Consider the following 14371-nt stretch of genomic DNA (forward strand, 5'->3'; position numbering starts at 1 on the left):
CTCACAACCGAACACTTATATGGTCGGAGATGTTGTACCCCAGTTTGTTGGGGGGGGGGGGGGGATTGATCACATAGTCATGGGGAGTACTGAAGTAGTCATCCAGATCACGGAAACGAAGCTTATTAAACAGATCAGGCAGAGACTGCAGACAACTCATAGTCGGCAGAAAAGTTATGTCGACTAGCACCGATCAGAGTTGGAGTCTCAGGTCAACGATATGGTATTGTTGAAGGTATCACCCCGGAAGGGTGTGATATGCTTCAGGAAGAGGGGAAAATTGGATCCTCGGTATATTGGTCTGTTCCGTGTGATTGCCATGGTAGGAAGGGTGGCCTACCGGTTAGATTTGTCGAGTGAGCTCAGCCAGATCCACAACACTTTCCATGTTTCGCAGTTGCAGAAGTGCGTGTTGGACGATGAGGAAGTGGTCCCTTTGGATGATATTCAAGTCGATGAGTACTTGAATTATATTGAGAGGTCGGTAGCGATAATGGAGAGAAAGATGAAGGTTTTGTGCAACAACGGAATACCATTGGTAAAGGTTCAGTGGCAGCATCAAAAAGGCTCCAAGTGGACCTGGGAGCTAGAGGCGGGGATGCGGGAGCATTATCCTAAGCTATTTGCAGCATCTTACTTTGATGATGAAGTCTAGTTCAAGTGGAGGAGAATTGTAACATCTCGACGAGGAGGCATTTTCAGTTTTAACCATATGTATGAAATAATATTTCATTTTGACCCTTGGGCTTGAGAAAGTTTGCAAGAATGGCCCATAGTGGCATTTTGGTGATTTTGGCCAAAGGCCTAGTACGTTGGGCGTATGTTGTGTACGTTGAACATACTAGGGCGGACCTTGGTACACTAAGCGTACACCGCGTACACATGACGTACGTAAAGTAACCTCAAACCCTAATTTTTAGGGTTTGATCCATACTTATGCATAATTATTGTAACATCGTGAAAATTTAAAACAATTTTTCATTTTTAAAACAAACATAACTCACATAATTCACTCCAAAAACTAAAGTGTCAAATATCATCTCAAATAAACAATTCCCAGAATCTCAAAATACATAATTCTCCATCAGTGTGTACAAATCATGCCAACGCCTTCCCGTAATCCTCGTTCGTACCTGAAACACATATCACATAAAGGGTAAGCATAAATGCTTAGTGAATTCCCTAAAATACCACATACACACATACGCCACTCAAGGCTATAGCTCTACAAGACCTTCCGGTCCATGTGTCCCAGGGGACTTCCGTCCCGTAGTCCTGGTAGACCTTACGGTCCTACTTCTTTGACCTTCCGGTCCGTATCATCTTGACCTTCCGGTCCATATCATAATACTCATAACATAACATAGCACATACATATCATATAACAACATGCATCACATACTCATCATAGCACGTAAGACCTTCCGGTCACACATAATTACCACTCTAGGTAAAGTATAGTGAGAAGACTTACCTCCTACGATGTCAGATAACCTCTCGTGCTCGATAATCCGACCTAGCCTCCTCCTATCAATCATAATAACATCTCTAATTAATACTTTCTCTTGTACTTATTTCTAAAGAATGGGTAGAAGACCCTTCTACCCCTCCCTGACCTCTCTTGAACCAGCTTGACCAAAACCCTAAGGTCAATCTGAAGTCAACCCTAGTCAACGGTTAAACTTTGACCAAACTCATCGAGTGCACCCGTGTAACTTGGCGAGTCCATGCGGGTCCTCTTAATCTTCATAAATTCTCACTCGACTCGTCGAGTTAACCTTTCACTCGACGGGTTACCACTGGTCACGAATCGCGGGGCAACCTGACTCGACTCGTCGAGTCCCCTTATGGACTCGGCGAGTTCCCTCCATGAAAACACTCAAAAGACCTTCTAAGTTCAGATCTGCTTCTCTAACCTATAGATCTGACCTTCTAATACACAATAATCACGTAAAGGTCCAACCTTTACACTGATGCAACACTCATAGGGCTTCTTTTGGTGAAATAGCTTCTAGAATGGAAACCTAGGTTCATATCTCCAAAGGAACATCATAAAGCAGGATAGATAGGACTCTATGGACCTCTTTCGGTCCAGATCTAAGAATAATTCCACCTTGGGACCTCATATGCTTCAAATCCAAGCTAAAGAAGGCATAAGAAAACCCAAGATTCAAGTAGATCACCATATACATGAGAATGAGCATAGATTTATACCTCTAGCAGCCTCTTCTGATCGAATGGTAGTAGATCTGAGCTCCTCAATCTGCCTAGCTTGCCCTCCTTCCTTCTTTCTTTGCAAAATCACACTAGAAATGAAGAAAATGGCTTCTTTTCTCACTCACAATGCTCTCAGGTTCTCTTGTGCTCTCAAGGGTGAAGGTGGCCGCAAATGAGGGCCATAAGATCCCTTAAATAGGGCACATGCCCGAGGATTTAGGGTTTCTGTCCATAGCGCGGATTCGTCGAGTCCACCCATCGACTCGTCGAGTCCATTCATTAATCCAGTAAGCAATCGCGATCCTACTCGACGAGTCTAGGCGTCAACTCGTCGAGTCACTCTTCATAACTTAAAATAAATAATTAATATATGGTACCTGGGAATCCGTATGTTACAATTATCACCTCATTTCTTATTCCCTCATCAGCCTCCATCTAAGAAAACATCCCTCTAGCGAACCCTTAGTGAGAAGAGTGCATTTTGAGCTCATTTGTGTGCTTTGGTGGTGTTCTTGAATAAGAAAAAGTTGGTACAAGGACCGTGAAGATTGGAAGCAACTTAGATACGAGATTCTTTCCTTGCTAACAACCTGGTAAAAAGCTCATAACTTGATCATCTTATCTTGTAAATCTAACCATTTATTCATTTAGGGCAATTTTGGTCCCAACTATGATGATTCGTGAGCATGGAATGCTCCTAGTCGAATAAATCGTCCTTTCAGACCTAATGAGGGGCATTGAGTCATAATAAATATGGTCTTGATTCTTAGTTTTTCCCCATGCATGCTGTAGAAGGTCTTAAGGTGTTAAGAAGTTGGGATTCTTTGTATCAAGCACTTAAGGGCATGCAATTTCCTAAAGTTGGAAGCTTTATGAATCTTAGTGGTATTTTGGTCATGGATCTGAAATTTGGACGTGGGAGCTTAATGCATTAAGCTCTTATTAAGGAAAGGAGATTCTAAGCGTAGGACGTGTGTACCCTAGTGTACGCCGCGTGTACGTGGTCAACCCTTCGACTCCGGTCAAAGTAGGAGTACACCTAGTGTAGGAGCTGAGTACGCCCCCCGTACTCAGCTGAGTGGACCAAGTTGACTCCTTGACCGGTTGACTTTGACTTTGACAAAGGGTTGACCAAGTTTAACTTAAGGGTATTTTGGGTATATTGAGCTATAGTTAAGCCTTGGTCTCTGTCTGTTGAATAGATAACCTATAGAGCTGGTATTCAGAGAAGTGTATTGTCCAGTTATTCGTCAGACTGTGAGGTGACTTTCCCTCACTATATTTGCGGGTCAATGGCACCAATGTCGACCCACTAGATCTGTATCCTGGTACATAAGATGTTACTATGTGGTAGGGATCTGTAGATCTGTCTGCTAGTCTGTTAACTGGCTATACGATTATTTGTTATAAGATATATGTTATTTGTTATGTACATGTCGACAAGGTATGGTGAGGTTGAGACTATACTACTTTGTGCTGTAAGTAGGGATGACAATTGTTGACACGACACGACAAAAATACACGACACGGAACAAAATTGGGACGAAATTGAAATTTGAATTCATGTTCGTGTCAAGCGTAAAAAACACGATGTCGTGTCGTGTCGTGTTCGTGTTCAAAATTCGACACGAAATTAACACGATTTAGCATTTATTTGTCGTGTTTTTCATGTTTTTCGTGTTTTTCATGTTATGTATGATTAAATAACAATTAAATAAACTAATTGTTATATTATGTTATCTTTTTCGTGTCGTGTCGTGTTTGTCGTTTTTTAATTGGTTCGTTTTCGTGTTAGTTAAAAAAACACTACATCGTGTCGTGTCGTGTTCGTGTTACAAAAAACGTTATCATGTCGTGTCGTGTCAGTCAGAAACACGACACGATGACCCGATTTGCCACCCCTAGCTATAAGTCAACATACTGGGGCATTCCAAATGAAAGGTTGTGCGCCAGGGCCTTCCAATCGGAAGGTTGTGGTCCGGGGGTAATCCAACCAGGAGGTTGTGGACCCGTTATGTATTCGACATTCCAGCCGAAAGGTAGTGGGCTAGGGGTAATCTAACCAGGAGTTTGTGGATACGTTATCTGTTTGATTATATGTTTGTGTGGTGGTACTTTTGGCGAACTCACTAAGCTTTGGCTTACAATTTTTAGTTTATGGTTTCAAGTACTTCAGAGGATCGTGGAAAGGCGAAAGCGTGATGGTACACAACTTCCTGTTTTGTCACTGGATCTTAGGGAAACTCTTATTTGAAATAATATCGTTTGAAACAATGGCTATTTTTGTGAACAATGATCATGAATAGTTGATTTTTTTGAAAATTTTAAATTATTTTGATTTTTTAGTGTTACAAATACAACTCTATTGTTTCAAAGCATATATCAAACATTTGACACACTTAACACCTCTACTTTGCCTTGATCTACTGCGGATATTCTCCTGGAAAATTCCATGAATTTGTTTATGGATTTGGTTGGTGGAGAATGTAGATGTTTAATTTCACAATTTCACGAACCAAATTTACAAATCTTCCATGGATCTTTATTGCGGATCTTCTCCAGGAGAGACGTTACCGCCGCTAGGGCTGTCGAGCATGTTGACGGCAAAGTAAATATCAAGGAAGAGGAGGGTGATTCTAAGGGTTAGGGAAACATGGAAAATTCATGATTTTGGACCTCTCAACAAGTTGAAAACTTTTTAGATGATATCTTTAATTTTTCACAAACCACAACGATCAATTTTATAATTTTGTCATTTTAAAATATAGTCACTATCCAAACAATAATATTTATTTCCCTTCTATTTTTAGAAAGCTTTATTCCGTAAATTTAGAGACAAATTCCATGAAGCTTATTCGAGTCGTCAATGGATCAGCTACAAAATTCCCAATTCACTTCAATCTAAACCCCTAAAATTTTACAGAGGGAATTTTATATAAACAACCAACCTTTCAAATTTCCTCATCTCCTTTCTCGCCTTTTCTCCAAAAACCTTCAAATTTCAAGGTTTGAGGAGAAAATCTGCCCAAATCCAGCTCCCTCTTTCCTTGCTGTTTCTGGTAATTACTTTTTAATCTTTTTCCTTTTCTTTTCTTTCTTCATCTGAATCGGTAAAAGAAATGTGGCTATTTAAAGAACTTACTAGATCCAAATAGAATTCCAGAAGCATGACATTCATTTCAGGTGGTGGTCAACATAGGCTTTCGTATTTAATTTCCCTATATTCTTCTAGATTCTTCCTATGATGCATATATGAGTCATGGTATGAAAGATCAGTTAATCACCTTTCAAAAAATATAAAAGATTGAAAATTAATTTGTGGTCTTAGTTTTTTGGGGCCCTTCCTTATTGCCTCGATCATCTTGCAGAATAAGGTTAGATGGGTTTTATATTTTTTCATAAAAAATTATTATCTTTTGTTATATTGTTTGTGGGTATTAAATTTTAAATCTTGGGTTTTCTGTTTTAGTTATGAAAGATTCGAAAGTTGTATGCTTTTTCTTAAATTAGTTCAAGATTTGTTATGGGTAATTCCTGATTCAACGAAAAATTGCAGAAACTTTTTGGTGATAGAAAGAGAAAGAGAAAGAGAGAGAGATGGAGGAAGAGAGAGAGTCAACAAGATATTGGTGCCATGCATGTGATAGAGTCGTCGATCCAGTCATGGAGGTCGAATCGGTCAAATGTTCAGTTTGTCACGGCGGCTTCGTGGAGGAAATGGGCAGCGTAAGACGTGATGACGACCACCACCACCACCAAAACGACGGTGGTTCTGGTTCCGACTCCGACCGTGGCATCTCTTTTTGGGCTCCTATCTTGCTTACTATGATGGACACCCCTCGCCGTCACCGGAGATTCAGACAACTTGGTTTAGACGAAGCGAATGAAGAACAAAACCGCCACCAAGGAGGAGGAGAGTCGGAGTTGGATCCTGAACAGAGGAGAAGGAGGAGCACCGCCGCCATCTTCCACCTTCTTCAAGGTATTCAAGCGGGAATGGCATCTGAATCGGAGAACAACGAGGAGGTCGCCGGAGGAGACAGAGACAGCAACCAGGAACAAGTTATTCTGATCAATCCTTTCACCCCATCTATCATTGTCCACGGCGGCAGTGGTGGTGGCAACCCGTTTGACTCCAGAAACCTCTCGCAAAACCACCCATTTGGATCTTTTGGTGATTACTTCATCGGACCTGGTTTAGAACAACTCTTACAACAGTTATCCGAAAACGACCCGAATCGATATGGAACACCACCCGCCAAAAAAGAAGCAATCGAGTCAATGCCAAAAGTCAAAATCGAAGAAGATTCAATTCAATGTTCGGTTTGTTTGGAGGAATTTGAAATCGGGAATGAAGCACGTGAAATGCCATGTAAACATAGGTATCATGGGGATTGTATCTTGCCATGGTTAGAGCTTCATAGTTCATGTCCAGTTTGTAGGTATCAGATGCCGGCTGATGAGTCAAAGGTTGACCGAGAACAAGAAGGGTCCAGGGGTATTATTGGAAATTCATCAAACGGGGTTACGGGTGAATCGGGAAATAGGAATAATGAAGAGAGGCGGTTTTCTGTATCTTTTCCTTGGCCTTTTAGTAGCTTGTTTTCATCACCGAGGGCTAATACGGTAAATTTGGGTTCGAGTACGGTGTCTAGATCGTCTTCCGGGGACTTGGGATCACAGCCGCGGGCCCACGAACATGATCATAATAGTCACTAAAATGCCTTGTAAGCTCCCATTTTTTTTAATGCTAACCTGTTAATGATTTGTACTGTGTTTGGTATGTATCAAACTAATATTGTGTTTGGTATGTATCAGACTGGTACTCAGACTAGGGTTTGTGAATCCGACAAATCTAATTTTTCGATGGATCACATATTTGGTCCCCGAGTATTAATTGAGTTTTGCAAATTTGGTTTCATAAAATTCTATGTAATTTTTTTTTGGTGGTTCATGTCATGATTTTGGTTATTGTAGTAAAATGACTATATATATTTTTTCATTTGAGTATTTGAAAATTTGGTCCAACAAATAGTCATTTTATTTGAAACAAGAAACAAAAATGCTAGACAAAATTCAAAATTTTGTTCTACCACGGACCAAAGATGTAATTTCTCTTAGTTTTTAGCTCCATCCGTAAAAGATGAAACAACATGGGATCAAAATTGCGATAGAAACTTGTTGAGCAAAGTGTGCCTTATAAGTTTCCATTTTTATTCAATTTTGGTCCTTTGAGTCTAACTAAGTGTTGATCCTTATTTCCTTGTTTCTTTTTGGTTTTTTAGCTAAACTAAAGTAAATTACAATGTCTCCTAAATCCTAATCCTATGCTTTTTAATTTTAAATGTGTTTAGCGTAAAGTGGTAACTGAGTTCAGTTTTGGTTCTTATTTCAAAGTTTCATATTGATTTTGGTCATCAAGACTTTCTGGTCCTTATTTTAAGATTTTATGTAGATTTTAGTCCTTTGAAAGTTCAAGGTACCAAGGATCAAAATAGTTATGGAACCTTGAATAAGCACCAACATTGAAAAAGATTTAAAATTTTTGGACAAACACACTAAAAATCATAGAGAACAGGGACCATTTATGTAATTTATTCTGCAAAACTATAATATTGAGGTAAAATAACAAATAAGATTAACCGGCAAAATGGTATTGCTTAGTTGGTCTGGACCAAAACCGAAATAAAACCTGAAAATATGGACCGAAAATGAAAATATATACCTTTTTTTAGATGCAAAGAAAAAACACTAACCTTAAAACATCGATTACTTTGATTACTGAAAGGTTTTTATTTGTTGTGTACAGATCTCCTCTCTTTTGTATCTTCGTCTCTAGTTCTATCTTTCATTGTAAATTGTGATCCACCTCCACTTATGTATTCTTTTAAGTTGTATACATGTTATCATCCTATGATGGTTAGGTGTCTATATCCATGTAATTAATAAAACTTCTTGCCATCATTCGTTTAATCTTTCAAGCAATTATCAATCGAATGTATACAATCTTCTTCATACAACATAAGTCGAGATAAAGTGAATACACGTTTTAGCAAGATTGTCATAGTTTAAACCTACAAAAAATGGATCGTCTCGCCTAAGAATGAATTTAGGGGTTGTTTGATAAGTTCTGAACCATTCGAAGGTTATGTGCATTTAACGTGTTTGATGCAACATCTGAACAAATCAAAAGCCTCTAAACCTAGTTCTCTTAATGATTAAGATTTTGAAATTATTCAGCGGATGTTATCATTCAACACTAAATGACAGTTTGTCAAACAGCCCATTAGGCTCAAATGACCTAACGGTGATCATTTGGGAAAATATGACAAAGTCCGGTCCAAAGAAGCCTAATAAGCCGAGTAATGTGCTCGACTACATCCTTCAACATTTTTTTAACCACAAAATTGTACATGCAAGAAAGTCCATCACTATACCACATAACTTCCATTCCATGTTGAAGCTATTTAGTTTCTTCAATTATTGTTGTATATGATTAGCAATCCTAATAGAATATAATAAACAATATATGAATTCTATAAAATCTTTATTCAACGATATGTTCACCATGTAGCAAAGAATAATCTTTCATTTGTGTTAGCCAAACAATATAGATTGCATATGTGTTTTTCTTTACTATCATCATTTTTTAATGTTCAACACTACAAAAGGTGATCTCTCTTTTATAAGGGCCCCAAACAAAGAACCTTCTTGAGTGTCATGTAACATGTGATAAGTAATCTTAGGACCACATAAAAAACGCTAATTTAGCATAGTCAATTCAATGTCGTTTTCTCTCATAGACAAGTTCCATCCCTTTTTTTATTATGAACTTATATCATAGACCATCAAACATAAATTTTGAAAATACAAAAACCACATGGAAACTCAACAAAAACTTACAGAAAAAATGTCATAAGAAATTATGACAAAAGTGTTGAAATCTGCATTACATGTAGTTTCCCAATAAAACATAAGTGCACTTCAAGATAGCTAAAACAGTTTATAAATGGTTGTGTCCGACTTAAAAACGGTCCTAAACGAGTGGAATTCGCTCATGAGTCCTTAAACGGCTCCATAACCCCCATTTAATCTTTAAAAATTAAACTTGGTTGAAATCATTCCAAAGAGTCTTAAAATTGGTCTAAAATTATATTTTAAATTCAATCATAAACCGTTTGAAACAAATCATCCCTAATAAATAAAGAGTTTTTTTTTGCCATTTATCATCTTCTCCTTCATTTTGTCACTTGTCATTTTCTAAAAATTTTAAAATTATTTAATATCTACTTGTCATTTTTATAGTCTTTTTCTTTTTTATTCAAATTCCACCTATTAAATATCACCTCATACTAATTAATTTTATTAATAGACTAGGTTATAACCGGTGGAAACTATGATTAAAATTTATATATAGAAAAAAAAATGCCACAATAGGTCTAACATCCTTTATCAATGGTTGAAAAGCTTTCACAACTATGCTCAATATAGTTCTAAGATCCCTTCTCTTCAATATATGATATTTAATATAATTTTGGTTTATTTTTTATTTGTTGAGTATAAAATGGTTGGTTCATATAACAATTGGTACTTCATTAGTGATAATGGTTTGTTTCTATGAACATTGTAAACGTGCTCAAAATAATAAAAGATAGAATAGAGATAGAATTGAGTTTGTTGTAAATGATAGGATCTAGTTTATTAGATCCTAGTGTTATCTTATCCCTTGTAATTGTTATTATAAATACAGGCTAATACCCAAAGGGTTAATTACAGCAAATAAATTTTCTCTACTTGGTATCAGAGCCAATCCTAGGGCTTCTGATAAACCCCTCTTCTCTCCGCCCATAATCGTTCCCTCTCTTCTTCTCAAATTACTCCTCTCATCATGACCGCTCACATCAATTTTGCCAAGATTGCTACCATAATATCTTGCAAACTCAAAAGGACTAACTTCCTACTATGGAAGGCTCAAGTCGTCCTGATTCTGAGAGGTGTCAAACTCTTTGGATACCTAGATGGAACTACAACCGCCCCTGTTGCCACCGTAACCACAAGTGAAGGCAACGCAACAAGAAAAATTGCCAACCCTCTGTTCAATACGTGGGTAAATCAAGACCATGCTATTATTGGAGCGCTCCTGTCATCAATAACAGAGGATGTTATCGCTCAGCTCACACGGTTCACCACTACCTCTCAAGAATTATGGACCGCCTTACACACTATGTTCTCCGCTCAGCACAAAGGAAATACTATTCAAATTCGAACTCAATCGTCCACCTGCAAGAAATGGGATCTCACAGCATCTGAGTACTACCAGAAGATGACTGGTTTTGCAGACACCATGGCAAATATAGGTCATCCAATGAAGGATGAGGAAATTATCGGCTATATCCTGGCAGGTCTGGGTCCAGGACATAGTGATTTGTTTACAATAATCACAGTTTTAAGCAATAAACAAGAGGTTACTCACCCATAATTCTACTCCTATCTGATCTCTTGTCACACCCCCAAACCAAGGATGGCGGAAACGTCCGGGGGTGGAGGACTTCATGTATAGTATCATAACCACAATTTCGATAGTAATTTAAGCAAACACAACCAACATATATATAATTGAAAAAGTTACATCACTTGTATGAATTACATGTTTCAAAATCAATTACAATATGTTGACAAAATATGAAAAGTTTGACGTCTTAACGTCCCATCCTCAAAAGCACTTGATTACCTGTTTAGTGTTTTCCTGAGAATACGAGTTGTTTGAAAAGTGTCAACACAAAGGTTGGTGAGTTCATAAGCTTTTATTAATAAACTTAGTAGAAGTCTATCACATGTAAATGTCGCGTTTGTGTCAGAAAAATCCGATATTTTCCTTGAAATCCGAAAAATGTAGCCTTATAACCAAAGACTAAAATGTATAAGAAATCATCATTTCTTAGTAGAAACGTCGTGAGTTTATAATGATATGGAAAGTGAATTTCTTTATCAATCTAAAACCTACTTCGGTTTTATGAAACCCCGTAAACTTTATGAATTGTTATCTCCCTAGGTGAGTCGCTATAATCATACTGTGACTATGTGAACCTGCCACAACGTTTCTCAAGCATTGCGAAAATGTAATGACATTTGTCACCCGTAGACCTGCAGGTCCCACTGTAGCTAGCAGCAAGGTGTGGGGTGTCAAACCCAATATAGATCTATATACAAGTATCACGTTCTCCCTCAAGGAGATTTTGATTATAACTACCAGGAATTATATCCCGCACTCGGACATACGGGGAGAGAGAGAGTCTCACAACATAGGTTAACAAGTTTACGTGAAATGTGTGTGTGAATATAAATCTTTCTTGTATGAATGTACCCTTTTTGTACGAGTGCGTTGAGTGATGTATCATAAACTATACCTATTATAGTTTATCTAAAATGTATGTAATATGTATGAATTCTTTTATGGAAATGTATTAGTGTTGTGAATTTATCAAACTATACTTTTTATAGTTAAATAATACGTGTTCTAAATGAATGAATAATATTTAATATGAATGACTTAGTTTCAGTTCATAATGGTAAACTAACAAGGAAACACATTCAAATATTAGAACTTATGATTATACACTTTGCTCAACATAATACAAAGTGTTATGATATTTACATGCTGTTGGCTAACTTTAGCCATTCTGCCCTGTTTTTGGAAAAATCATAGAAAAATCATACGAAGTCGAAAACTAGATCCGTAAATTCTGAGAGTTCGCAAAATGTGTCTAGTTTATTCATAATTTTTATCACGATTGTTAATGACTTCCAACTTGAGTGAATAAGTCCAAAATCACAGACTGGTCCGGATTGTTGTTTGAAATGATAGGCAGTTTTGTAAAAATCACCATAAATTGTAGAAAAATCGTATGGAGATGTGCAAGTAGCCATTTTAAAGCTAAGAACTCGAACTATTTGCACCTTGTACAGTTTTGAAAACAAAAATGTTTAAGATGCCCAAAACAGTCCGTGAATGGAGTTGAACTTTTCTGATGAAGGCTGTTAGAGAAATTTAGTTATGTTCTTAGTGTTTTAACTTGTATTCCCCCCTTAAAAACTTGAGAAAACATGAAAATGTAGGGGTATGAACTCACCTTAAGTGATTTCAGTAGATGATTGTTGAAGAATGGAAGTGTTTAATTCAAGAACACTTGGAGATGCCTTGAAGGTTTTCGAGAATCTAACATTATAGTTAGGGAGTTTGTGTAAGCAATCAAAGACTTGAGTAGAATGAAGTGAAATAATAATAGGGAGGATAAATTTTTACTTACTAAGTGTGGAAGAACACTTGAAATCAGCCTTGGATCTCGAAAATTTGTGTAGAAGAGTTTGAGAGAAAAGTGGTGTTTGTTACTTAGTGGAATGAGAGAAATGAGAGAAAATGAGGAGTGTGGTTGTTTGTTCCAGCTTAAAAACGTGGGAGTGAGTGAAATTTGAGTGTAAGGGAACATTGAAGTGACATAGGTAAGGTGGGGTGGTATGGCTGGTCATAGGGTGGGTGTGGGGTGGTTGCTTGTGTCATAAGTTAAGGCAAAGTCAACACTCCACCTTAAATAAATCCCCCATTAGATCTTTATTATTTAGATAATGATTTTCATAAAAATATGTTTAAATTATGAATATTTAGGGTTTATTATGTTAAAATAAAATTTCTGGAGAAAATCCCGCTTTAAAATCACGAAAAACGGGCTTAAAATGTTAAAAATATCAAAAATGGGCTAAAAGTGACAAATCTGCGAATTTTGGCCGAGGCTCGGCCTTCTTATGCTGAACCGAGAGAGAGAGGGAGGCAGAACCGAGAGGAGAGAAGAGAAAGGAAGGAACCGAGAGCACGAAGAGACAGAGAGGAGAGAAAGGAACAGAGTGCGCGAAGAGACAGAGGGGAGAGAAAGGAACAGAGCGCGCGAAGAGACAGAGGGGAGAGAAGGGAACAGAGCGCGCGAAGAGATAGAGAGGAGAGAAAGGAACAGAGCGCGCGAAGAGACAGAGGGGAGAGAAGGGAACAGAGCACGCGAAGAGACAGAGAGGAGAGAAAGGAACAGAGCGCGACCGAGCGGCGGAGTAGCGAACAGAAGGCGACCGAGCGGCGGAGTGTGAAGCGACAGAGGCAGAGGCTCGGTCTCTGGTTTCTTAGCCACCAGAGGCTCGGTCTCTGGTCTCTAAGCCACCAGAGGCTCGGTCTCTGGTCTCTTAGCCACCAGAGGCTCGGTCTCTGGTCTCTAAGCCACCAGAGGCTCGGTCTCTGGTCTCTTAGCCACCAGAGGCTCGGTCTCTGGTCCTAAGAGGCCTCTCACTCCGGTTTCGGTTCCTAAAGCCTATTTTTCTCGTTTTCGCCCCGTTTCAAGCCGTTTTTGACCCGGTTAAGGGCCGGAATGACCCGAATGATTCCAAAAAGTTACGGGAAACTTTTGAGAGAGATTTGGGAGAGATTTCTCACACTTGGAGAGATTTGGGAGAGATTTCACATTCTTGGAGAGATTTCTCATACAAAGAGATATTTGAGAGAGGTTTCACATACTTGGAGAGATTTGGGAGAGATTTGACATTCTTGGAGAGATTTTTCATACGAAGAGATATTTGAGAGAGATTTCACATACTTGGAGAGATTTAGGAGAGATTTGACATTCTTGGAGAGATTTCTCATACAGAGAGATATTTGAGAGAGATTTCACATACTTGGAGAGATTTGGGAGAGATTTGACATTCTTGGAGAGATTTTTCATACGAAGAGATATTTGAGAGAGATTTCACATACTTGGAGAGATTTAGGAGAGATTTGACATTCTTGGAGAGATTTCTCATACAGAGAGATATTTGAGAGAGATTTCACATACTTGGAGAGATTTGGGAGGGATTTGACATTCTTGGAGAGATTTCTCATATAGAGAGATATTTGAGAGAGATTTCACATTCTTGGAGAGATTTCTCATACAAAGAGATATTTGAGAGAGATTTCACATACTTGGAGAGATTTGGGAGGGATTTGACATTCTTGGAGAGATTTCTCATACAGAGAGATAGTTGAGAGAGATTTCAAGTGTGCCATTTGTGAGTGTTTGGTTCCGTAATGCGAGTCTCTTGAGCCCGTTAAGTCATGATTAAGGATCCCACACACTCC

At 38.2% G+C, this 14371-nt stretch overlaps 2 protein-coding genes across 4 annotated transcripts; both read left to right on the top strand.

Annotated features, from left to right (window-relative positions):
- Positions 1-220: 220 nt before the first annotated feature.
- Positions 221-655, top strand: LOC145029970 (uncharacterized). Its single transcript, XM_078978415.1, has one exon. It carries the CDS (start codon positions 221-223, stop codon positions 653-655), a length of 435 nt encoding a protein of 144 aa, XP_078834541.1.
- Positions 656-5096: 4441 nt separating this feature from the next.
- On the top strand, positions 5097-8208 carry LOC145031338 (E3 ubiquitin-protein ligase SIRP1-like). Of its 3 annotated transcripts, none has more exons than XM_078979876.1 (3): positions 5097-5276; positions 5774-6944; positions 8027-8208. In XM_078979876.1, the coding sequence occupies exon 2, from the start codon at positions 5815-5817 to the stop codon at positions 6934-6936; it is 1122 nt and encodes a 373-aa protein (XP_078836002.1). In that variant the 5' UTR covers positions 5097-5276; positions 5774-5814; the 3' UTR covers positions 6937-6944; positions 8027-8208. The 3 variants fall into 3 exon arrangements, with proteins under 3 accessions (XP_078836002.1, XP_078836001.1, XP_078836003.1); XM_078979875.1 differs by lacking the exon at positions 5097-5276 and adding an exon at positions 5459-5591; XM_078979877.1 differs by lacking the exons at positions 5097-5276; positions 8027-8208 and adding an exon at positions 5459-5591 and having other exon boundaries at positions 5774-7143.
- Positions 8209-14371: the final 6163 nt, after the last annotated feature.

The sequence above is a fragment of the Lactuca saligna genome, chromosome 2 (assembly GCF_052625555.1).
Source record: "Lactuca saligna cultivar CGN05327 chromosome 2, ASM5262555v1, whole genome shotgun sequence".
In the NCBI taxonomy this organism is placed as follows: domain Eukaryota; kingdom Viridiplantae; phylum Streptophyta; class Magnoliopsida; order Asterales; family Asteraceae; genus Lactuca; species Lactuca saligna.

Excerpts from the sequence above, each read along its gene's own strand:
- LOC145029970 (XM_078978415.1), top strand. The coding sequence starts at position 221 with ATGGTATTGTTGAAGGTATCACCCCGGAAGGGTGTGATATGCTTCAGG.
- LOC145031338 (XM_078979876.1), top strand. The coding sequence starts at position 5,815 with ATGGAGGAAGAGAGAGAGTCAACAAGATATTGGTGCCATGCATGTGAT.